Source organism: Tribolium madens, unplaced genomic scaffold, assembly GCF_015345945.1.
Source record: "Tribolium madens isolate multiple individuals breed KSU strain unplaced genomic scaffold, Tmad_KSU_1.1 Scaffold_97;HRSCAF=244;Tcas5.2_LG3a, whole genome shotgun sequence".
NCBI classification, from domain to species: Eukaryota; Metazoa; Arthropoda; class Insecta; order Coleoptera; family Tenebrionidae; genus Tribolium; species Tribolium madens.
Genome location: NW_025401069.1, coordinates 14,817,619 through 14,840,255, shown reverse-complemented (window position 1 = coordinate 14,840,255; position 22,637 = coordinate 14,817,619). Strand labels below are relative to the sequence as shown.

General features: G+C 31.3%; 4 protein-coding genes across 5 annotated transcripts; all 4 read left to right on the top strand.

The window, feature by feature from the left end:
* Window positions 1–2: 2 nt before the first annotated feature.
* On the top strand, window positions 3–2,136 carry LOC123014346 (choline transporter-like protein 2). The gene is given in 13 exon segments (XM_044413406.1): window positions 3–56; window positions 58–153; window positions 202–344; window positions 390–448; window positions 493–532; window positions 576–657; window positions 705–768; window positions 817–1,121; window positions 1,169–1,407; window positions 1,451–1,605; window positions 1,652–1,818; window positions 1,864–1,956; window positions 2,007–2,136. Coding segments are annotated over 13 exon segments (1,563 nt in total). The 3' UTR covers window positions 2,073–2,136.
* On the top strand, window positions 2,088–4,914 carry LOC123014344 (choline transporter-like protein 1). The gene is made up of 13 exons (XM_044413403.1): window positions 2,088–2,249; window positions 2,296–2,415; window positions 2,466–2,608; window positions 2,662–2,721; window positions 2,770–2,909; window positions 2,958–3,066; window positions 3,113–3,326; window positions 3,379–3,479; window positions 3,916–4,026; window positions 4,073–4,302; window positions 4,350–4,516; window positions 4,567–4,656; window positions 4,707–4,914. Exons 1-13 carry the CDS (start codon window positions 2,184–2,186, stop codon window positions 4,908–4,910), a joined length of 1,755 nt encoding a protein of 584 aa, XP_044269338.1. The 5' UTR covers window positions 2,088–2,183; the 3' UTR covers window positions 4,911–4,914.
* Window positions 4,915–4,978: 64 nt separating this feature from the next.
* LOC123014700 (choline transporter-like protein 1) lies at window positions 4,979–7,669 on the top strand. The gene is made up of 14 exons (XM_044413938.1): window positions 4,979–5,108; window positions 5,204–5,323; window positions 5,372–5,514; window positions 5,566–5,625; window positions 5,673–5,751; window positions 5,812–5,881; window positions 5,931–6,039; window positions 6,226–6,439; window positions 6,489–6,589; window positions 6,642–6,752; window positions 6,801–7,036; window positions 7,080–7,246; window positions 7,298–7,387; window positions 7,437–7,669. The coding sequence occupies exons 1-14, from the start codon at window positions 5,052–5,054 to the stop codon at window positions 7,641–7,643; spliced, it is 1,764 nt and encodes a 587-aa protein (XP_044269873.1). The 5' UTR covers window positions 4,979–5,051; the 3' UTR covers window positions 7,644–7,669.
* Window positions 7,670–7,747: 78 nt separating this feature from the next.
* Window positions 7,748–10,096, top strand: LOC123014679 (choline transporter-like protein 1). 2 transcript variants are annotated; one of them, XM_044413906.1, is made up of 13 exons: window positions 7,748–7,816; window positions 7,860–7,979; window positions 8,026–8,171; window positions 8,218–8,313; window positions 8,365–8,437; window positions 8,487–8,553; window positions 8,605–8,710; window positions 8,757–8,946; window positions 8,998–9,236; window positions 9,281–9,519; window positions 9,561–9,727; window positions 9,778–9,873; window positions 9,923–10,096. In XM_044413906.1, exons 1-13 carry the CDS (start codon window positions 7,778–7,780, stop codon window positions 10,049–10,051), a joined length of 1,707 nt encoding a protein of 568 aa, XP_044269841.1. In that variant the 5' UTR covers window positions 7,748–7,777; the 3' UTR covers window positions 10,052–10,096. The 2 variants fall into 2 exon arrangements, with proteins under 2 accessions (XP_044269841.1, XP_044269840.1); XM_044413905.1 differs by having other exon boundaries at window positions 8,602–8,710.
* The last annotated feature ends 12,541 nt before the right edge of the window (window positions 10,097–22,637 follow it).

Below are 22,637 nucleotides of genomic sequence, written 5' to 3'. Positions count from 1 at the left end.
AAATGACGACTCCCACTGAAGAAATAGTAAGTATTTCTTCTATTTTCGCCACCAATTAATTCCTTTCAGAGCGTTCGAGATGCTCCACCCCAAGAAAGAAAACTCACAAACTTGTTTTTTTTCCTTGCCTTTATTGTCTGCTTAGTACTTTTGGTAAAAATCAAAACGGAAACGACCGTTTTTACTTTATGTGAATTTCAGCTACCATTTTCTGTTGTTTTTACAACAAACAACAATATGAAACGACTCCTTTACGGTTATGACAGCTGCGGAAATACTTGTGGAGTCAAAAACAGGCCTTTTTATAGTGTCAACTGTTCGGGAAAAGATATGAGCGAAAAACCGTAATTCCCCAAATTCGTGTAATTGTAATAAAACGCTATTTTCAGCATTGCAATGATGAAATATCAACTCACCAATCCGAATTGTATTTTCAGCATGAAAAAAGGTAAGAATCAAAATCTAGACATAAAAATTGTTATTTAAAAAAAGTTTTTCCGGACAAATGTGTTGAAAAGTGCAGCCCACCAAAGTAAGTTAATTTACAAAAAAATTTCCCTGTAATCGTATTTTAGCCAATTAATTTTCAACCGGTGTTACCAACCCGAAACAGAAACAAGCCTCGACAGCAGATCAAAAAATTTCAAACAACTAATCGTAATTTCTCAATTTAGTTTAGACAATTCCAAGCAAAAATTTTGTAGGAAATCGCCCACGCCATTTGTAGTTCCACGTCCACCATATTTACAATGAGTTTCACCGGATTGGGTGATGAATTCCCTTTTGGGAATATTTGAAACAATTTGTGATTTACAGTTTTATCTTTTGGTCTCTTTGTTTGCCTTCGTTGCCACGTCGGTGCCACTTTCTGGGGCTTGACAATATTCCAGTCATTTATGGCTCTCACAGCTGTGGCATTTTTTTGGCACAAATACATAATCAACGACAGTGACAATTCTACAGCTTATTTATTTCTAGCATTAGGAGCTATGGCCTATTTTGCTTTCATTTTTATTTTTTTCTTCGTCTTGCACAACACTTTTGCAATGATACGTCGCATATATCAGGAAGCTTCAAATGCGATTTTTGGAACACCAATGATTTTATTACAACCATTACTGGTAATAAACAGAAAAAAATCAAAAATTTGGTTAAGATAAAATTTTAGACACTGACTCTTCTGATTTCTATCAGCGTGGTAATCGTTTTTCTCGCGTTTTTGAGTTTGTCCACTGGATGTTTAAAAGCATCATACGAAAACCCTTCAATTTACGTACATGTAACAAATCCAGCTTCACTTTACTACATTGCTTATTTGGTTTTCATAATTTTGTGGATCTATTCTTTTGGTGAAGGTTTGCAAGCTATGGTTGTTTCCGGTGCTACGCAAGAATTTTACAACACGAGGTATAACAATTTTATTATTTTTATCAAACTAAAATATTTTTAGGGATAAATTTTTGAGAAACCCAATCAGAAAAAGTTTTCAAACTTTGCTAAATTATCATCTAGGAACAGTTGCTTGTGGTTCTTTATTATCAACCATTTTTGTGTTTATGAGAGGATTGGCGGAGTATATGAACAGAAAAGTTTATATTTTAACGGGTATGTTGAGTGAAATTTTACAGTGATTTATTTAGGGAAATTTAAGCTATGAAAGGAGAATCATTCTACAAGTCCTTGAAGCGAGCCATCACACTGCTGCGTTTAAACCTACTTGAGACAGCTGCAATAACTGGATTTAATTATTTGATCATTTCTGGATTTTCCTTTTTGATTGTAATCGTAACAGTAGGTGTGGGAGTTTGGATGAATTTGGCAAGTTTCTAATCAAAGTTTGAATTTTTCTAAACCATTTTCTAGAACACCGAATATACAACTAATGTCCGATTGGGTATATTATTTGGGGCAATAAGTGCCTCATTTGTGTCGCATTTCGTACTCCAAGTCTTACACGTAATTATTCGCAACAATAAAAAATATTAATAAATTCAACTGAATTTTAGACCACCACTGAAACGATATTTATAAGTTTCTGTGAAGAACGACTAACCACCACACCAAAAAAATAAAATTTTGTTTGTCTGGATCTGTTTTGATGTAATTCCTGTCTTAAATAAATGTTATTAATGTGCAGTGTGATTTTGTTCCATTAATGTCAAAATTAATGTCATACTTCAGAAATGAGCATTCAAAGTAATCAAAGAGAGACTCGTGAACCCCAATATAAAAAAAGTCCCGTTGAACCGGTATGTGCACAATTAGTAATAATAAATGTCAATTTTTGAGTTGTAGATTCATGAGTTTCGGCATCTTGACCCCTCGAAACCCATTGAATTGCCTGAAACGGCCTCAAACCGAAAATGTACCGACGTTTCATTTCTTCTAGTGTTCCAAATGTTTCAAATCGTTTTCGTATGTGTGGTACAATCTTATTAAACTTGTATAATTGTTTTTATTATTAGATTATCTCTTCTGTTTATATTGCGTGTGTCAGCGACTTAAGAATAGGAACACTTGGAACCGATGGTTGTAAAAATACTTGTGGAATGAAAAATGTTGTGAAATATAACAAAACATGTCCACTGGAAGACTACACGTACGCTCCGTAAGGAGACTGGTAGAATAGTTTTTTTTTTTTTATTTATTTTGATTTTCAAGATTTGAGCTCAAATCTGAAAAAAAGTGTGTTTCATATGACGAATGCAGAATGAGGAATATGCAAGTTCTTGCTCTGGTTTTACTATTTACCTGATTTTATTATTTTAGGACCATTGTAAATTTTGAATGCTTAAAGTCTCACAATTTGACCAAAAGTGAAAATGATTACTTAATGTCCCAGATTTCTTCGGAAAAAATGCTCCTAAAAACTATAATAATATTTGTCATAACGCCAATTATTGCCTCAGGTATTAATCACCTTAAACTTAAAATCTAACAATGATTAAAATTTTTAGTACTATCCATATTGGTCTTTGCTTCATTTCGAAAAAAAACATTTGCCACGTTTTACTTTTTCGCAATTCTTTCGACTATAATTTTTCTTTTTATAACTCCTGCTCTCTGGTAAGAACAATTTGATAAAAATGACTATAAAAATTCCAATTTTTAGGTATGCCATATATTATCTTACTTTTACGGAAAATTACAGAACGTCAAGTCTATGGTATCTTTACATCATAGCTGTGATTTGCACAGTAGTTACTATTTCTCTACCAATCATATTTTTCTGGCGCCGTCGCAAAACCAAAATTTTGATTCAATTGTATCGAGAAGCGACTCCTGCAATTTTTAAATCACATTACATGCTCGTTGCACCTTTACTCGTAATTATTTTTTATTAATTTTATCAAAAAAGAAGGAATTTTGATATTTTAGGCAACGTTGGTTATAGAAATACTAGCAATTATCGGCATCCTTATGTACCTTTATGCCCAAAGTGTGAAAATTCCACAAAATTCATCCTTCCCGATTGAGAGGTAAATAAATACATATTTTTATTTATGGTCCGATTTCAAAGATTGTAAATGTTCTCAAATTTGAAATATTCTTGATATGGGTCGGCAACCTATTAAAGATTTTATTAACTTTTATTATTTTTTTTAAGTTTGATAATTATTTTAAACAATAATTTCTAGTACAAGTAAAATATATTGCACATGACTGTACCAAGAAAACTAAAACCTTCCAAATTCTAAAGAAAAAAATATGAGTTCCAATTTAAAATTAGAAAGTTGAATATAGCCTAAAATAAACTATCGCATTTAGAAAAAATCTAAAATTGTCAGCTTATATTATATTAAAAGCCATTTAATTTATTTTTTTAATTTTTGAAATCGGTCCATAAATAAAAATTCTACAGCGCCTGTTGTTTATTTAAAAACCACCCTGTATAATTGTTAATTTTTCATGCAGAACGTTTTATGTTGGTTTCATGTGTTTTATGGCCTACTGGATATTTACATTTTCCATAGGATGTCAAAATATGATGACGGCTGGAGCAATTGCAAGTTATTACTTCTCAAGGTTCGCTTATTTTCTTTGAAAATTAAAAAAAAAAACAACATTTAAGGGACAAAAATTCTTTGAAGAACCAATATTTAAAATATGCCAAAATAGTGGTTCGATATCATTTGGGTACCATAGCAGGTGGCTCTTTAATAATAACAGTGCTATCAGTAGTTAAATTCTTGATTAATCAGTTGCGAGACCACAGTTGTGGTGATGCAATTTTGGACTGTTTCTGTGAATGTATGGAGGAATTTCTGCATTATATTAGTGTCAAAGCGTACATAATGACAGGTATTAAACACCACACAAGTAGAGACAAATTCTAATATTTTGTTCAGCAATCCATGGTAGAAATTTCCTAAAATCGGGCAAAAGAGCAGTTCGGATGATGTGGATCCACTTTTTAGATTTGATCCAAGTGGACGGATTCAACGCTGTAGCAATGTTCTCTGCTGGTGTTATAATTGTTCTCATTTGCCTCTTTATTTCATGTGCTATTATCAAGGTAACTAAAATTTTTCACGAAAATTTTTAATCGAATTTTTAATATTATAGGAAGAACATGTAAGTTTTTTACTTGTCACTTTCATCGGAACACTTGTAGTAGCAGGGGTTACTCTATATTTTTTCTTCTCATTGATAAGCGTAAGATGAAATATACGATTTAATCAACAATTTAAATTGAATTATTAAAGATTTCTATCGCAACAGTATTTTTGTGCTACTGCGAAGATAGGCATATGCACGATGGTACAGATCAACCTTATTTTATGAGTCCACAACTTGAAGCAGCTGTGAATGAAGCCTTGGAATTCGCTGCTGCAAGAAGGGCGGCAAAGGGACTTCAGCGGGAGCAAAACACTCGCCAAATTGCACAAAACAGTCCTCAAAATATTTAGCACACCTGTCAAGTAAAAATAAAATAATTTAAATTAAATACCGGATTTTATTTATGGTAAAAAAAACTTCTGTCAAAATGGACGTCAGTGTTACATTTAGGGTAGCAGGATTTTACATTTTTTGGTAATTATTTTGCGTCAATGAGCTTTCAAAGAAGGAGCACGGAGCCTGAATTTAAAAGTAAACCTGTGGAAACAGTACGTATGAAATTGATTTATACAAATACCAATGGAATTTACAAAAAAATAGTCTGTCCAAAAATCAAAAAATGTTGGAATTTTTTACATTGCAGATCCATGTGTTTAGACATCTCGATCCTTCAGCCCCCATTGTATTGCCAGAAAAAGCGTCAAATAGAAAGTGCACCGACATTGCATTCCTTATAGTTTTTGTGTTGTGCCAAATTATTCTGGTAAGTTTTTTAGCGTCATTGAGGTTTTATAAAATTTTTTCTTAACAGATTGTTTCTTCAACTTACTTTGTATGGGTTAGCGACCCAAAAATAACTGAGTTGGGTGAAGATGGTTGTGGCAATACTTGTGGAATAAAAAATGTTGTAAAATACAATGAAACATGTCCACTAGAAGATTATACAGATTATCCGTAAGAAGACCACAAATAAACTCAAATCATTTGTTGAATTCGAATTTTTAGACTTGAACTTTTCACTTCAGAAACATGTGTTTCGAGGAAGGAATGCGAGGAAATGGACATGTAAACATACATAGAATTTTTTTCTTAATGAAGTTTACAAATTTTAGGGTGGTATACTATATATATTGCTATATAAAACTCGAACCCAATTTAACCGAAGAGGAGGCTAATGCCATCAAGCTCCTGGTACACACTTCATAACATGAAAAAGTTTTTAAACTTTCATAAAATAAATTTTAATTTCAGATTTCTATGGAAGACTCAGAACCATATTTAAAGATTATATACTTTGTTTTAACTCCAATTGTTGCGTCAGGTTCTTATTTACTCTAAATTTTAACTCAACAATAATTAGGTTTTTTTAGTGTTTTCTATTGCTGTATTTGGTTTATTTAAATGGGATGCATTTTTTGCATTTTACTTTTTTGCCATATTTACATCCATACTATTTATACTTGCGGTTCCTGGTCTATGGTAAGAATTTAGAATAGAATAGGGCATATTTACGACTCAGTGCTCGTCAAGTCCCCTAAAACATTTTTTTAATAAAACCTTCCTAAGATTCCTATGGTTTTTGAGTTTTAGAGGATGGAGACTCGGTTCGCCGTTTTAAGAGAAAAAAAAAACAATTACCTCACTTATAATATAATACTTTTTCAGGTATTTAATATATTACTTAGTCACAACCAAAGGCTTTTTAAATCGGGCAGTTTGGTTAGTTTATGTCCTTACTATTTTTTGCACTTTAATAAGTATTTCTCTACCTATATTGCTCTTTTTTCGTCGCCGAAAAACTAAATTTTTAATTCAAATTTATCGAGAAATGATACCAGCCATTTTTAAATCAAACTTTATGCTGTTTCTACCAATGCTTGTAATTTTATAATTTTTGATAAATAAAAATTGTGATTTAATCTTTATAGGCCGTTATAACAATAATGATACTAGGTTTTGTGTGGATGATTTTATTTGAACATGCACTTAGTGTAAAAATTCCAGAAAACTCTTCACTTCCTGCCGGGAGGTAAAAATATATTTTTAATTTTTTAATTCTATTATCACATATTGTGTTTCAGATTGGTTTACATGGTTTTTTTAGGTTTTATGGCATACTGGATATTTCTATTTGCATTACACTGCCAAGGTATGATAGCATCTGGCGCAGTCGCAGGCTATTACTTTGCAAGGTTTGGTTGTTTCTTATTGTAGAAGTTTCATGGTAAAAATATTTTCAGAGACAAAGATTCTTTGAAGAATCAATATTTAAAATATTCCGGAATAGTGGTTCGGTACCACCTAGGTACCGTTGCAGCGGTTTCATTAGTAATTGTAGTGATAAAAGGAATTAAAATGATAATCCACAGCTTGAGAGACCATGAATTTGAAGCAATAGAAATTGCTCTCAACGTTTTATGTCACTGCATTGAGGAATTTTTGCATTACATTAGTACCAAGGCATACATCATGACAGGTACAAATTAAATTCTTTGTCTTTTACCTAAAAAATACTTTAGCAATCCATGGCAAAAATTTCTTAAAATCGGGTAAAAGAGCAATTCGAATGATGTGGATCCACTTCTTGGATTTGATCCAAGTCGACGGATTCAATCTTGTAGCCTTGTTTTCTGCTGGTGTAACAATTATCAGTATTTGTCTATCTGTTACATATACTATTTTGAATGTAAATATTTTTTCTCATAAAGAAGATGCAGTACTTTTAAATTTCTTTCAGGACGAACATAGATATGTTATATGGTTTGCTCTAATTGTAACAGCTGCAAGTGCTACAGTTACGCTAATATTTTTTTTCACATTGATAAGTGTGAGAGATGTTCAAACTTAGGCTACCAAGAGATAATAAAACATTTCAGGTTTCAATTTCAACACTATTTTTGTGTTACTGCGAAGACCGGCATTTGAACGATGATTCAGACCAACCTTATTTTATGAGTCAAGAACTTGCAACTGCAGTGAGTGAAGCTCTCGAATTTGCTGCCATAAGAAGGGCAGAAAAGGCACATCAACTACGGCAAAGAAGTCGCCATAATCAACAAAGCAATTCTCAAATTGTTCAATAAAAACGAAATGAACAATCTTGTAAAACAAACAAATAAAATTCCTAGTTAAGAAACAAATAACATTTTTACTTTTCAATCAGAAATGACAGAATTGTGTGTCACACTGTCAAGTCTCAACTTTTTATATTAACACAATGATTGATATTGATATTCACAAAATACCACCAAAAACTGTAAGCTAAACAAAAATTTTTCCACTGACTAACATTATTTCAGATCGCCGAATTTCGAAACACTACAGAAACTGAAAATTTTCAAATTCCGGAAAAGCCCGAAAATCGCAAATGTACCGATATCGGCTTTTTAATATTTCTAATACATGTAGTTGTAACCACGGCAAGTCTTAAACATTTTGGCGACAAATTAACCATTTTTCTCATAGATTATTTTTGTGGCTTATAATAGTACTATTGGAACGAATTATAACCGGTTTTTGAACGGTTATGATAAATGTGGAGACACCTGTGGTATCTCAAACCGCGCCGTTAAAACCGTTCAATGTTCGGGAAAAGATTTAACGAACAAGCCGTGAGTGTGCCAATACAAAAAAAAATTCCAACATTTTTAATTATAGATTCATGACATTTAAATTCACCGATCGGAAAAACGACTCAAAAACCAAAATAGAAATTTTACCAGACGTTTGCGACAACCGATGCGATCCTCCCAAGTGATTTCGTCTATTTCTGTTCTTTTATTTAGTAGAATATTTGAATTTTAGCCGACTGATGTTTCATCGGTGCATCCCCGATGCTGATCAAGACAGGAAAGCCAACATTATTATAAATTTTGCCGTAATTATTCCATTATTTGTGTTATTAATTAGTTATAATATTTGCGAAGGAATTTTGCAACGATCTCAAACTTACTATAAACACGATTATTATCCCAATGGCTATTATAGGATTAGGTACACAAAACTAGACAAAAACTCTCTTTATTTCCCAAATTTTTCCAGTAGTATCCCTGTGTTTTTTCCTCGGATTGCGTTACTCGTCAAGAATTACAGTGTTTGGAGCAGTTGGCATAACACTCATCTCTCTTCTTTGTTTCACTTCATACATTTGGCAAGTAAACTCGTACTTTAGTCACAAAACTCCAACAATGTTTTAGGTACTGGTTTTCAGAAAATCAAGACAATACAAAGCTTCTCTACATTGGAATCGTATCATCATGTGCGATTTTTTTCCAAACAATTTTCATTTGTTACTTCTACAATCGATACTCTATCATTATCAAAATGTTTAAAGAAACAACACAAACAATTTTTTCGATGCCTTCTCTAGTTTTTGTACCTTTGGGAGTAATTTTTGAACTAATCGAGTGACAATTTTTTAATTTTTTTAACTGCTAGACTTTAGCTTTCCTCACTGTGGTAACCACAAGTATCGTCTTTCTCGGTGCTTTAATTAGCACCAATCACTATTTAAGGGAAATCCCAGGCCACCCATCTGCATACGAATACAGAGATACAAAACTGGCAACAGCTGGGCTAGCATGTATTGTAATTTTTGGAATTTGGACATTTGCCTTGGCCAATGGGTGTCAATGCATGATCGTTGCTGGTGCCATTTCCACTTATTATTTCACAAGGTGAGTAAATTACAACATTACAAAATTAAAAAAAAATGTTATAGAGACAAATCAACGTTGCAAAAACCAGTTTATGCAAGTTTTTTCGTCTTGATGCGATACCATCTTGGCACAGTTGCTTTCGGTTCGCTGTGTATAACATTTCTTTCAATCGGACGATTGTGTTTTGAGTTTATTTCACAATACATTAAACAAGATTGGTTGAAAAAAAGAATGAAAGCGTTTGTGTCTCGTATTGAGGCAACGGTGGAATATTTATCCAAACGGGCGTACATCCAAACAGGTAATAAATAATTTGTTTGTTTTGTATTAAAAAAATTTAAGCAATGCATGGAGAACCACTGTATTCGAGTGGGAAACGAGCAGCGAGACTTCTTTGGGCTAATCTATTGGACACTATTGTGCCTCATGTAGTTGGCAATTTTATTGTTATTAGTATCACAATTTCTGTGGTATTATTAGGAGCACTCTTTGCGATAATTGTGTACAAAGTCTGTTTTTGGCATGGTTAAGTTGAAAATAAATTTGATTATTTTCGTAGACGACGGATTTAAAAGTGATCTATTTCTGGACTATAGTGGCAATCGGGGCTGGCATTTCCGGAACTATAATCTACTTTTTCGCACAAGTTTTAAATGTAAGTATTATTTATGTTCGAAAAATTCGTGTTTGTAGTGATCGTTTAGGTGGCCGTCGAGACCATATTTATATGTTTTTGTGAAGACAAACTTTTACATAGTGGAAATAATAATGAGTTTTTTATGAGCCAAGAGCTGAAGACGTTGATAGACGAGGCTAAAAAAATAGCAAATTGAGAATGAGAAAATTTATAAAGATATGTTTTACTTGTAGTTTATATAATAAAAATATGTAAAAAACAAATCTGAATTTGTCAAGGAGTGAGAATCCATGAAAAACCCTGACATTGAAATATGATTTTAGACGTAAAATCACACGTTGAATACGATGCAACAGATTAAAATGCTCTACGATGAGTAGTTCTTGAGATATTCAGTAATAAAGATAAGCAGACAATTCTATTCTATCAATTTTATATTTTATAAAATATTAATAAAATTCTAACAATTCAAAAAACAAATCTGTAGCACACCTTTCTTTACAAATTGACACTATACAGACTGTGTCACAACTAGCGCCCCAGATTTTTTTTTAAGTAAAATAAGATACAAGGAACATGGAAAAAATGTTTAAAAAATTCTGTCTGTCAATCTATCTATTTTTTGACATTTGACATTTATTAAATAATGATACTGATGATCTTGTTTATGTTTTTTTCTAATTATTTAGTAAGTGTACAAACATTTTGCCAATAAAAGCCACAAATAACATTAAACAGGGTTATAGTTTAAGATACAGCTTCCTTATTTCCCCTTCTAATAGCCTGTAGGAAAAAACTTAGAAAATGCATTTTCTTACAGAAATAAATAGAGCCAAAATGTAAAATTTAAAAACACAGAACTCATTCTAAATAAATCAATGTATTTTACAAAAATTATTGCTTAAAATCTAATTTTAGGCCAAAATAAAGCAAATCGTGCAATTTCAAAGTATTTCAACATAATAAATGCTTAAATAACAATTTTCTGCCAAAATAAAGCAATTTCAACTATTTCCAACTCAATTTTGATCAATTTTAATACAAAAATCATTCTAAATCTAAGTACTTTATAAAAATAATTGCTTAAAAGCACTTTTTACGCAAAATGAAGCAATTTATGTTATTTCCAATCGATTTTGCTCAATTTTAAGCCTGAAATCAACCTGAATCAAAGTTTTTCAAAAAAATAAAGGCTTAAATAAGAATTTTCTTCCAAAATAAGCAATTTGAGCCATTTTCAATCCAATTTTGCTCGATTTTAATATAGAATTTATTCAAAATTAATATATTTTATAAAAATAATTTCTTGTCTCATATTGTTATCTCTTTTTTCCATGTTCCTGGTATCTTACCTTAGCTTAGTCGATTGGTGTCAAGAAAACCCCAAATTCTTGATAGTTTGTTGTCGAATTAATGTTTTTGCTATTGTTGTCTTCTCAATAACTATTTATTATAGAATGATGATCTTTTTTTATAAGATAGAMAATTAAAAGAGCTTTCCAACGATACCAACACAAAAGGATTATCGATAACACCATAAAAGTTATTAAATTAATATAAATTCCCGGTACCGAAATTCAACCAAAATTAAAAACTTAAAAAAATTAATACAAGAACAAAAAACGTTGTAGAGGCGCAAAAAATAAATGAAAAAAAATTGAGTTTGAATAATTAAACTGGATTGAAGTAGAGACACTGGACGGGAGCGTGTTGGCGCAACGACATAATGTCCCGCCTTCGGGCAAAGCAGCATTTTATTTTAAATTCAAATTCAAATAAATGTTAAAAGATGTTGCATAAAACCTTTAATATATGTAAGTGTAATAGAGAAGTAGAATGAAATATAAAAAAATGCGAGAACATGAAATGTATAATAAAAATTTAAAAAAATTCTTTAGCTAAGTGAGACAACAGTTAGCTCTCAAAAATCGTACCCAAAATTAAATTTTTCTCAAAAAAATGACGTTTTTCTAACTCTACGAGAGTTTGAAAAAAATCGGTATTTTCTTTAATTTTTCAGTGAGAATCCCTCGAAAATTGTAGCAATTTTAAATGTGGACCAAAAATAGTCTTTTGAGTGTTTTGTGAAGCCGAGCAAAGGTAATTAAAGGTGACGCAATTGGAAAGTTTACAAATCTAATACTGGTAATAACTCAGGAAGAGACAAAGCACATATAAATGGAATAAGTTGTAGGTATTGTTTGTTAGAGTTGGGAAAGTAGTTCCGGGAGGGCGAATGTAGACGAGATCCGCAATCATCGGGTGCGCTTACAATGCGAGTATTAGATTAACACGAAGAGCGCTTGAATTTAAAGTAGCCCGCCCTCAATTACACCACCAATGCTCGAGGTACCTACCTTTCCCACTCCAGCTGATTGAATTACATTACGTCCATTTTCCACTTTCCTCCAGTAAGTGGAAACTTGGAATCTTATTATTACGATGTTGCTGTCGACGCCGGGACAACAATACAATTTCATCCACCAACTTTGCTTAAATCCACCTCTAATCCAATTACTTGTCTTCAAAGACAAACGCCCCCCAATTCTGACCTTCGAAATCAAAAAATTGCAACGCAAAGTCAACGAGAAACTAAATCAAACATTCAAAACTTTTTTTTTGTTAAATAAATAGTATGAAAAAACTCCATTTGTGCTTTAAAGTTGGACAAACCGATAAAACCACAATTGTGCGGCTAGATAAATTGAAATTATTCGGTTATAATAAAAAGTTGTATAAACAGAGTTTTGAAAACGTGTAAAAACGTTTAACATTGGCCATTTTTTGTTCAATTTTCACTGACGTAATTGCAAATCGGGAGCTTTCAAGCCCACGCCATAATTCCAAAGTTTGTAGTGCATAAAAACTAATTTCGGTATTAAAATTTTGTCAATGTGTCTTCTTATGACACGGCGTTGTAAACTTATTACCCAAAGCTTTAGCTTTTACAAGAGACGGATTATAAGGAACGCGATTAAAATTTTATGTTCCATGACTTAATATCTTTAGTAGGATCTTAATGACAAACTCTACTTTGTGAGGTGACAATATTGAATTTGTCTCCTCTTCATAATGCAACAACTACAAAAATAAAGATTCCTGATTCGTGAAATAAATCGTGAAACCCAACCCTTCCCCAAAACAATGTTCTCTTTTCCATGCAGCTTTTGTTCTTTTTGTATTATTTCTGAATACGACCTTTTATTTAAGTAACAGAATAATAAAACAATTAAATTTATAACATTCGAATGGAATAATTATTTGCCCGGCAACAAGAGCCACCTTGTTTGCGCGTTTTCCCGCCGAAGTGAAATTAAATACAGAGAAATTTTACGACGTTGCATAGAAACTCATAAAAGTCGAGACAATCATAATGAAAAAATCGTAAACTTTATTCTCAATATATGATGAGAAAAAGATATAAAGGAACGTAAAACAAAGGTCCGATGTTATGGTGATGACTCTGTTTCTGGAATTCTCCAATGCGACATAAAAAAATTTATAATATTTGTAAGAACAAACGGTAAAAGCGTAGGTAAGTCGGAAGTTGCTTCCGCAGATTCGCTGAATTGCTTCGTAAAAAACGAAACGACGACTACACTAACAAAAAATCAATTTCGACATTGGATGCTTTAAAACCGGCGAAACAATAAGAAATTGTTTATTAAATTTAAAACTACTCGAGGATCAAGTTTCAGACTGAATTACAATAAGTTTTAATTTGGAGGTGTGCGGAAAGTTTTGAATTTCAAACTAAAATAAGGAAAAAGTGGCTAAATTTTTTCGTGTAAACTGGCACAAAAGTGGCAAAATTTATTGCACAAAAGCTGCATTATTTGGAAAAAAATATATAGATACACAATCTGGCGTATTTTTGTGCGATCGGTTCAACAGCAGCATTAAAGAAATTGTAATTTATTGCCTGCCTTTATAGCTGTAGTTTATTCGCGACTATGTAAGTTATAAAATGTTGAGTTGGACTTTTACCAAAGACAGGATTTACACCAGTTTCTTGTACAACACAAGATTATCTCTCTAACAACAGATTTCATAAATTTATCACAAGCAATTGAGAAAACAATAAATTTTCTTCAATGAATGTAAAATATTTTTTATCCGCAAACGACACAAAAATGACCACTTTTATAACTAAATATCACAAATAAAAAGGTTTACTTTTCAGGCATGTAGTAAAAATTCTATTAAGTATTTTTACTTTTACCATGAAATTACTGACATTTACCAATGTTAATTTCTTTCTTGTCTCTTGCATTGATCCTTAACATTCGACATTTTGCACTACTAACTGCACTAGTTAAATATACACTTTCGAAAATCTGTTTATAGGTATTGTTTTGATTTCATTACTTGCAAAGCGTTAGGTTATTTTGTTCATTTACTTGCTAACTATAATGTTGTTCTTTACTCTCGATCCAAATAGTACAAAGTGTCTATAAATGATTTTCATCTAGCCAGCTGTGAATTTTCCATGTAAAATAAAAAATGCCGCTTTACGAAAATAGGGGTACCTACTTGTTGTAACTCAAAATTAAAAAATCGCCGTTTACTAAGCGTCCACTTCGAAAATAGACTTCAATTATAAACTTGTTTTTTTCCAAAGTATACATTACTATCAATTATTATTGGAAATTAGTTGGAACAATAAAAGTTTAATTAACAACAATTTATTATTAATTAATAAGTGACACTAATGACAGAACTAGAGCTTTCAAAAAAGTAGAGCGGCACAAATAAAGTTACATGCAAAAGAATTCGAAAGCTGGCTAGATGAAAATCATTTATAACCACTCTGTATATGTTATTCGGAGTAAAAGTGAGTTTATGTGGCATACAAACTATCACTTTTTCTCCTAATAACATAAAATACTATTTATTTCGAAAAATCAAAATTTTAAAATTGGACCCAATAGCACTTTGCATAAAACGTTGTTCAGACGTGTCAATTTCATTGAAGCATTATAGAAAAGTGAAAAATAAAAATAATGAGTAACAATGAAATATTTTACTTTTGCTTGCAGAATGTAAAATGTTTCTTTTAATTAACTCTTAAAAATAATTAATAGTATTTAAGTAAAGCAAACGTAAAAGATGTGAGAAAATCTGAAACTATTTCAGCTGTTTAATAATTAATGAAAGCATTTTCTCTCCATTTTTTCTAATTTAAACTTTGCAGCTATTTAAATTTTGCGGCTAAGCGTTATATAGTCTACCTTTCCGGCAAAACAACGATAATAACCGAATTTACACAAGTTAAATTGGTGTTAAATTTTTGTCCCTTCGTGATAATAAATATCATGTTCCAATTTAAAAGCCCCCATGTTCGTAGCTTTTATCTTGTTTATTTAAGCATCCACGTAACATTCCCAAATCGCGTAAAACCCGTGCCAAGTCTCAAATAAATGCAAAACTACTTGAAACACGCTTTATTCATCTAATAAATCATACATGTGACAGCTGCAGTAATAAAAACAATACCACACCGCCTAATTGTAATTAATTACAAATACAATTTTAAAACGTTGCCTATAAAGCCGGATATATTTTTCAGTAATTACTCTTTATAGCTAATATAACGTGCATCATCTTTCACGACTCGCCCTTTTACTGCCGCCAATGTCGGCGTTTCTCTGTATAAAACGTTATGAATATCGCCGCCAACGTTTTTTATCATATTGCGAGCAAGTGTTATAATGATCATCAATATCCATGGAGCATAAAAAGATCGAGGTGAGATAAGAAGACCACCACTAATAGGTTAATTCGAGGCCCGGTCCAGCCACCCCCCGATCTGGGGCTCCATACCGTTACCCTGGCAACGCCGCCCGCGAAGAGGTCATTGCTCACTACAGGGCCGTCTTGCTTTCCTTTTATTTTATTACAAATTAGCGACCAAAAATACGGTCCTGCTTTCTCATAACAAACCTCCAACTCATTAAGCCGGAATAAGTAATTCATATATGAAAATATTATATAAACTTTAATATTTTTCTATCAAAAAAGGTGAAACGTTAGCTTCAACATGAAAGAAATTAAAACTAATAAAACGGAAGCAAAGTGTATTTCAAAATAAATGATCAGAAATTAGTTTTTATTTTAATTCTGTTAAGTAAACGAATCAAATGTAATAAATATTTAAAATTGCTTTTCTTTCGTTTTTCTTTGCTTTATTTCGTGTTGTTTCATAAAAGGAGATTTATCCTTTTTTTAAATTCAATGTTTTTAAAGTTAATGTAAAATCGGATTTTTGCGTGTGTACAATCTTGTCCTACATTTATTAACCGCTTTAAGCAGTTTCATTTTTCAGCTATAAATTTATTATTGAAATATTTTTCTTATTACTTTGTAGATAAAGTCTGGTATGCTTGTAACAACAAATCTCTAGTGTGTAATGAATTCATAACAAAGAATTTTTATATTACAAAAATAATGAAACAGCTATAAAGTAAACAGTTAAAATAATATCAACAAAAATTGCATTTTTCTTCAGAATCAAAGAAAAAATTGCAAATTTAATTTACACTTAGCCAAAAAAATGTACCCACTTAAAATTGAAAAAATCAACGTTAATTAATTGCTTTATATTACAATAATACAGATGTAATCACTAACCCGGCGCATCCACCAAATGTAATTAATGTCAATCATAATAATTTAGTTCTCACCATTAAATTTCAGTTTAATGTTTATTGTACTAAACTAGTAATAAATAATTGTCATAATGAAGTGACCTCCATTTTTTATATTTTTATTAATTTATAAATGAATTGAATAAAAGTGGCAATTTTTAGTTATTAAGTAACTAGATTTGTTCTCAATTATTATACAGGCTGTCCCAGCGAGTTGAAAAAGTCTATTAGTGACCTTTAAATGGTAGATTTAAAAAAATGTGTAGGACATTGATAGATACTAATCTGGTCTATCGCCTAAAATTATTTTCAACCATACAGCATGTCCCAAAAATAAGTTACGATACAAACTTGTGTTCTTTTAAATGAAACACCGTATGTTTATTTACATTTTTGTCGATTTCGCTTAGTTTTAGAAACATGACGTTTTTTTGACAAAAACACTTTTTAAAAAATTTTTACACAAAAACTAAGATATCTAGAACAATTTTTTTCGTACTTCTGCAAAGAAGAAAGAACAGAATTTAAAGCTGTAGCAATTTTTTAGTGTTTTGCATTTATAAAAATTAATAAATTAAGAAGTTTGTTAAAAGTTAAATAACTTAAAAAAATTAAATGAGACACCCTATTTTTTATTTTTGCATCTAATAGATTGATAAATTGTCTACCTAAAAAACAAACTTTTAATGTCTAGAATTGATAAATAAAAAGATATTTAACATTAAATATTAATTGTAGCAACAATGCCTACCAATATCTGGGCATTGTTGCCATCACTTGATTTATCCAGAAATTGTAAAAGTTGTTATAAATACTGAAATTCGAATTATTTTATTGTAAAAATAAAGAATAATGGATTCAGTTTAACACAAATGTAATTATTAAGTGATATTTCTTCCATTTCTTGTACCATTGCGCACTTTTTGGCTACTGAAACAATAGTAATTATTTTTTTAATGTTTAACTTTAAATATCTTTTTAGTTATTGATTATAAACACCTAAAAGTAAATAATTTTAGAAAGACAATTTAATAATCTTTTAAATGCAAAAACAATAAATAGGGTGTTCCATTTAATTTTTTTTAAGTTATTGAACTTTAAATAACGCCTTCATTTTTTTATCTTTGCAAATACAACATACTAAAAAATGTTACAACCTTATAGCTTGTACCTTCTTATTTGCGGTAATAAAAAAATATTTCTAGATGTCTTAGTTTTTGTGTAATAGACTTTTAAAAAGTGCATATTTTCGTCAAAAGAACCGTCTTATTTTTAAAACGAAGCAAAATCGACCAATAAAAGATTAGCTTAAAACATAAAAATCTACATCCAAAAACACAAAGAAACATGTGGTGTTTCATTTAAAAAAACACAAGTTTGTCTTGTAACTTATTTTTGAGATACGCAGTATAGTTAAAAATAATTTTAGGCGATGGACTAGATTAGTATGTAGATAAGTAGTAGACGTGGATAAAGTATAGTATACTACTCGCGTATAATGGTTATTATACGCTCGTTGTATAATATACTACTATTGGAGTGATTATTCGTTATTTTGGTTACACACAGTTAGAACATTTAAAAATCAATTTTTTTGTTTATGTATAAAAATCTAAATCACTTAATTTTCAAATACTGAAAAAAGTATAAAAGTTAGGACAAAAAAATGGGATTTTTTTTTCAATTTTTGGTGATCTTATTTTCGAGTTTAAAAGTATGAAATGTAAAAGTATGGATGCGGTGCAATGCTGCAAACTTAATTTCCCTCTGGATACCTATAAAGCTTTCGCGAAGTGCAATTAACTTGTCTATCCTCAAGGCTTATACAAAATCGGCAACGAAACCTCCAAAAATAATCCACGCTCGAAAAATGCAGAGTAAATATTTCTTGACATTTAAAAGCTAGACACTCTAATGACCGCTTGTTTTTCCCACACTGTAATAAATATAATCACAAAGCACGACCGTAAATAAAGCGCACCATAAAAATGCATACAAATTCGCCGCCCGAATTTCTATAAACACATGCAAAATAGCGACAATTTATTGCGCTCGCTGTGTTCATAATAACCTTATTTTCTCCCGTAAAAACGTCAAAGTCCATGCCTGGATTTGGATGAATTTTCAGTAGCGGATTTCGCTTTGTTGCCATCTTGGTGGATACTCTATTATGGTTTGCAATTTCCACCCTTTCTTTCGACGCTGTTTTGTTTCTTATGCGGGGGTGGATAATACGCCAACTGATACCTTTCAAGGGCCAAAAATACCCCTAATTCATTTTAAGGTTGTTTTTATGGGTTATAATCGCGTGAACCGGCCTTTAATAAACTTTCTCGAATCAATCATTTCGGTCCCTTATCAAATACCAAAGTATTTTAAATTATATTGCTCTCGAACGAGTCCGAGGGAATTGCGTTTCGTTCGAACAATCAATGATGTTATGGGTTTTCATTATTTCTCTTTGCTTGTAATAACGTCCAGTGGCGTATCACCGCATCTTAACGATAAACTAAGTTTACGCCGCCTTCAATGAAATCACATATCCCGACAAACAAGAGAAAATTACCAAAGTAATAACCTTATTTAAGGTCCACTTCATAAAGTGGTTGTTTGAAACTGAATCCGTTGAGATCTCGTCCATGATGTGATTTGATTTTAGCGAACATCGAACCAATATCCCGCAGGATTAAAGGACTACAACTTTATTTCAGCTCTACGAGTGCCATATCAACATTTATTATCGTTTTTATGTATTTTGTTTGAGCTTCTTGAATTTTTCAACTCTTGGATACAGTTTTTTTTTTTTGTTGGAATCAGCGACGAATTCTAAACAAACGAAAAGTTTATTTGTACAGCATTAGAAGTTACAACATGACAGAATAATGTTTAACGAAATTTTAGAACGAGTCGTTTGATCGCTCATGTACGAAATTTAACTGTTACCTTTATACCTTCACTGCCAATGCGAACAGCTTTAATAAGCAAGCACACAACACAATTAAATATTAACAGACAGTTCACTGGTTTTTTGTTTCTACACAAAATGAACGCAAATTGCTCTAAAGCCATCGGCGAAACACTTGTCTAAAATAAAACGTCAAGAGAATACCACACAAAACGATTATAGTTTAAAATGATATACCACTCCTTGAACTAGTTTTGCTATTAGACAAATAAAATCTGTTAAAAAACGATTTTTCACATTTTTAAATTGTTATTAATCAATTAAGGCATTAAACAACAAAATGGTGCCTCATTTATTTAAACACTATGTGACTGTGATTTTTTTGACTTTATTAGAAACTTTCTCGATAACTATTTATCGTAGAACATCGACTTTTTCTGTATCTGATTGAAAATTAAATTTTCTTTCCAACGGTAGCAAACATAAGAGGTTATCACCACTAAGTCCGGAGTTATTGGCAATAAACCTTTCCGGGTGCCAAAAATCGACAAAAATCTCCACAAAAATCCAAAAAAATTTCGACTTTAAAATTGATCCATATAACGTTTTTTACATTTCTAAAGGTCTTAAAGACTCACAAAAGTGTATAAAACGTTATTGGGGCACTTTTTGAGTTTATGAAGGTAAAATCGTAAAATCGTAAAAATAGTTAATTTACCTTAAGACATATGGTTTTTTGACGTAAAATTACGCGCTGAACACGATGAAACAAGTTAAAATACTTGACGATGCATAGTTTTTGAGATATTGAGTAATAAAGTTAAGAATAAGGCTAAAAGTAAAAGCACTATATCCGATTTTGACCAAAAAAAAAATAAAAAATTTACTGCTATAAAATAAAAAAAGATTTTTTTCATTAAAACTTACAACTTTCATGTCATCATGCTTTATCATTAATTTGTCTTTTATCAAAACTCATGTTTTAAGAAAAAAAACTATTCAAATAAGAGAAATCAATTAGGAGTAAAATTTTAAAAATGTTTTTTTAATTTTTTTTTGTTACCTAATTACACAATGACCTTCCTTAATATGCAATTTGTTATTTTTTATCATTAACAGATAAATTTCATGAAATTAAGTGAAATTTTGTTAATATTTTAAAGTAGAACTATTCATACTCCAGATGTAAATTTTTGCCCTAATATAAATTCAACAATTTTTGTCATTCCTAATGTTTTCCCATAAAATATTAAAAATATTTTTGGTTTCTGCCTAAAACTTCAAAACAACTCAGTTTTTTAATAAGTAATACCAACATTTATTCAAAATAAAAATTATTTTTGAGAAAAATCAATCGCATTTGTCTAATTTCCTTTGTTAAAAGTAAACTCTCGTATCGTTTATTTTTCGTTCAAACTAGTTCCAATTTTAGGCAATAATCGAAAGGGCTTAAGTTTCATCCACCGTATCAGCTCACTGACCAGTTTAATATTTTATCCCCCGGATTAAGATTGGAAGAAGCAATTAAGAATTATCGAACCGGTTCGCTTTTAGTAAAGTACGTATCAGACAGAATTCCGGGTTCGATTTCCGCCCCAACCCCGAGAATGTATAGTGTTTGAGTTCTCCTCCTCCATTAGGGCATTAAAATTTCCTAATGCGGCCCTCGAGCGATGCGAAAAATTTGACTAAGCCAATGATCAGGCAGCACTTTAAACTTTTGCTGTCGTAAATAAAGATTTGTCAGAGATTCCGCATACGGACTTGATTCACGAACATATTTTTTACTTAATCCTAATAACCAGGATTTGAAATTTCCCTTGATAAATTTGCCTTGATTGCCTCGAATTTCCTGATTTATGGCCCCATCCCCAGAGTGCTCCAAAAACTGGAAAATCCTAATCATCTCATTTCTTGTGTTTATGATAAATATTTGCGCCAATTGCTGCGATAAATTACACAAAACGCGAGGCGCGCTTTATTGACAATCCGACTCTGCAAGAAATCAAAACCAGAAAGCCGGACATATTAATAACCCTCAATTCCACCTATGGGAAACGGACATTGATTGACTGTTATCGGAAATGTACGGATTGCGATTTATTGCTCTTATGATACTCAAAATTATTCTATCAATGTCCTCTGCACCACTACCGATAACGAGCTTTCGAGAAACTCATCACGGCTTTAATTTAATCGCAATTTCGGTCTCGCTCACTGATAACAACAATACAAAAACTCAATTGGGGATTGTCTTAAACAGCCCTCTCCGAGGTCATTAACCTCGCAAATCCAACACCCGAAAAATAACTAAAATGCGCAATTACAGCAACAAACTAACTAATTAACTAAAATTAAGTAAGAACTAATACTCACCATGGTCTTGGAAGCACAATTTTTGAAAAACTTGAGTTCAAAACACAAAAAATTCAAACAATCAAACTACAAAAAACAAATCAGGTGGCGCTAGTGTCGTTATGGCGCAAAATTTAAAACTCAGACTAAAACCAAGTAAAATAAACAACTATTTTTATACAATTTTTTTTAATTGCATACTGAGTGTCTTTAAAATTAACAGAAAACACCAATCTTACTCCCACTGACAGAAACGCAAAAATAAAAAATCAAAAATAATAACTACGTTCTTTGAAGTTTTTTTGACAATTGACATAATTTTCTGACGCCAATAACAGGCATTACAATATCTACAGGGTAATTAAAATTTCACAAGCTAAATTCAACACACAAAAACTAAACATTTCTTTTTTAAAATCGTCCGTAGAACAAAAACACGTTTGTATTGCTGGTTGCATAACATTTATTTTTTACTTCTCGATTTTGTTATTTTTGATTAAAAACTATATTGTTTAATTAATTGCCGTGCGCTTGCAAACAATTAAGTGCCACTCTGTACTGCAAAGTTGTTTACAAAGCAAAATATTTTACAGTGTAATTAGCTCATCAATACTTGATTAAAAATGTCGAAGAAACGCTATTTCACCGGAAACGAGTAAATAAATAACCCTGTTATTAAAAAGAGGAACAAAAGAAAAAGCCACAATCGATAAATCAAATGTATGGAAAATTAATAATCAGAAAACAAGCGTCGAGAATCGACCAGCAAAATGAGAAACGTGACGAGAAACAAGCACAAAATGTAATAAAAATAAATCAAAATGATCCCAACCCTCGTTCTACACCGAAAGGATCTCATTCTAAAATAACTGGAA

Bases quoted from the DNA above. Each gene is read 5' to 3' on its own strand.
- LOC123014344 (XM_044413403.1), top strand. From the start codon at position 2,184: ATGAGCATTCAAAGTAATCAAAGAGAGACTCGTGAACCCCAATATAAA. The intron at 2,250-2,295 runs GTATGTGCACAA...TTTGAGTTGTAG, and splicing joins AAAAAAGTCCCGTTGAACCG to ATTCATGAGTTTCGGCATCT. The intron at 2,722-2,769 runs GCAAGTTCTTGC...TTATTATTTTAG, and splicing joins GAATGCAGAATGAGGAATAT to GACCATTGTAAATTTTGAAT.
- LOC123014700 (XM_044413938.1), top strand. From the start codon at position 5,052: ATGAGCTTTCAAAGAAGGAGCACGGAGCCTGAATTTAAAAGTAAACCT. The intron at 5,109-5,203 runs GTACGTATGAAA...TTTACATTGCAG, and splicing joins AAAGTAAACCTGTGGAAACA to ATCCATGTGTTTAGACATCT. The intron at 6,753-6,800 runs GTTTGGTTGTTT...AAATATTTTCAG, and splicing joins GCAGGCTATTACTTTGCAAG to AGACAAAGATTCTTTGAAGA.
- LOC123014679 (XM_044413905.1), top strand. From the start codon at position 7,778: ATGATTGATATTGATATTCACAAAATACCACCAAAAACT. The intron at 8,554-8,601 runs GTACACAAAACT...AAATTTTTCCAG, and splicing joins AATGGCTATTATAGGATTAG to TAGTATCCCTGTGTTTTTTC. The intron at 9,237-9,280 runs GTGAGTAAATTA...AAAATGTTATAG, and splicing joins TCCACTTATTATTTCACAAG to AGACAAATCAACGTTGCAAA.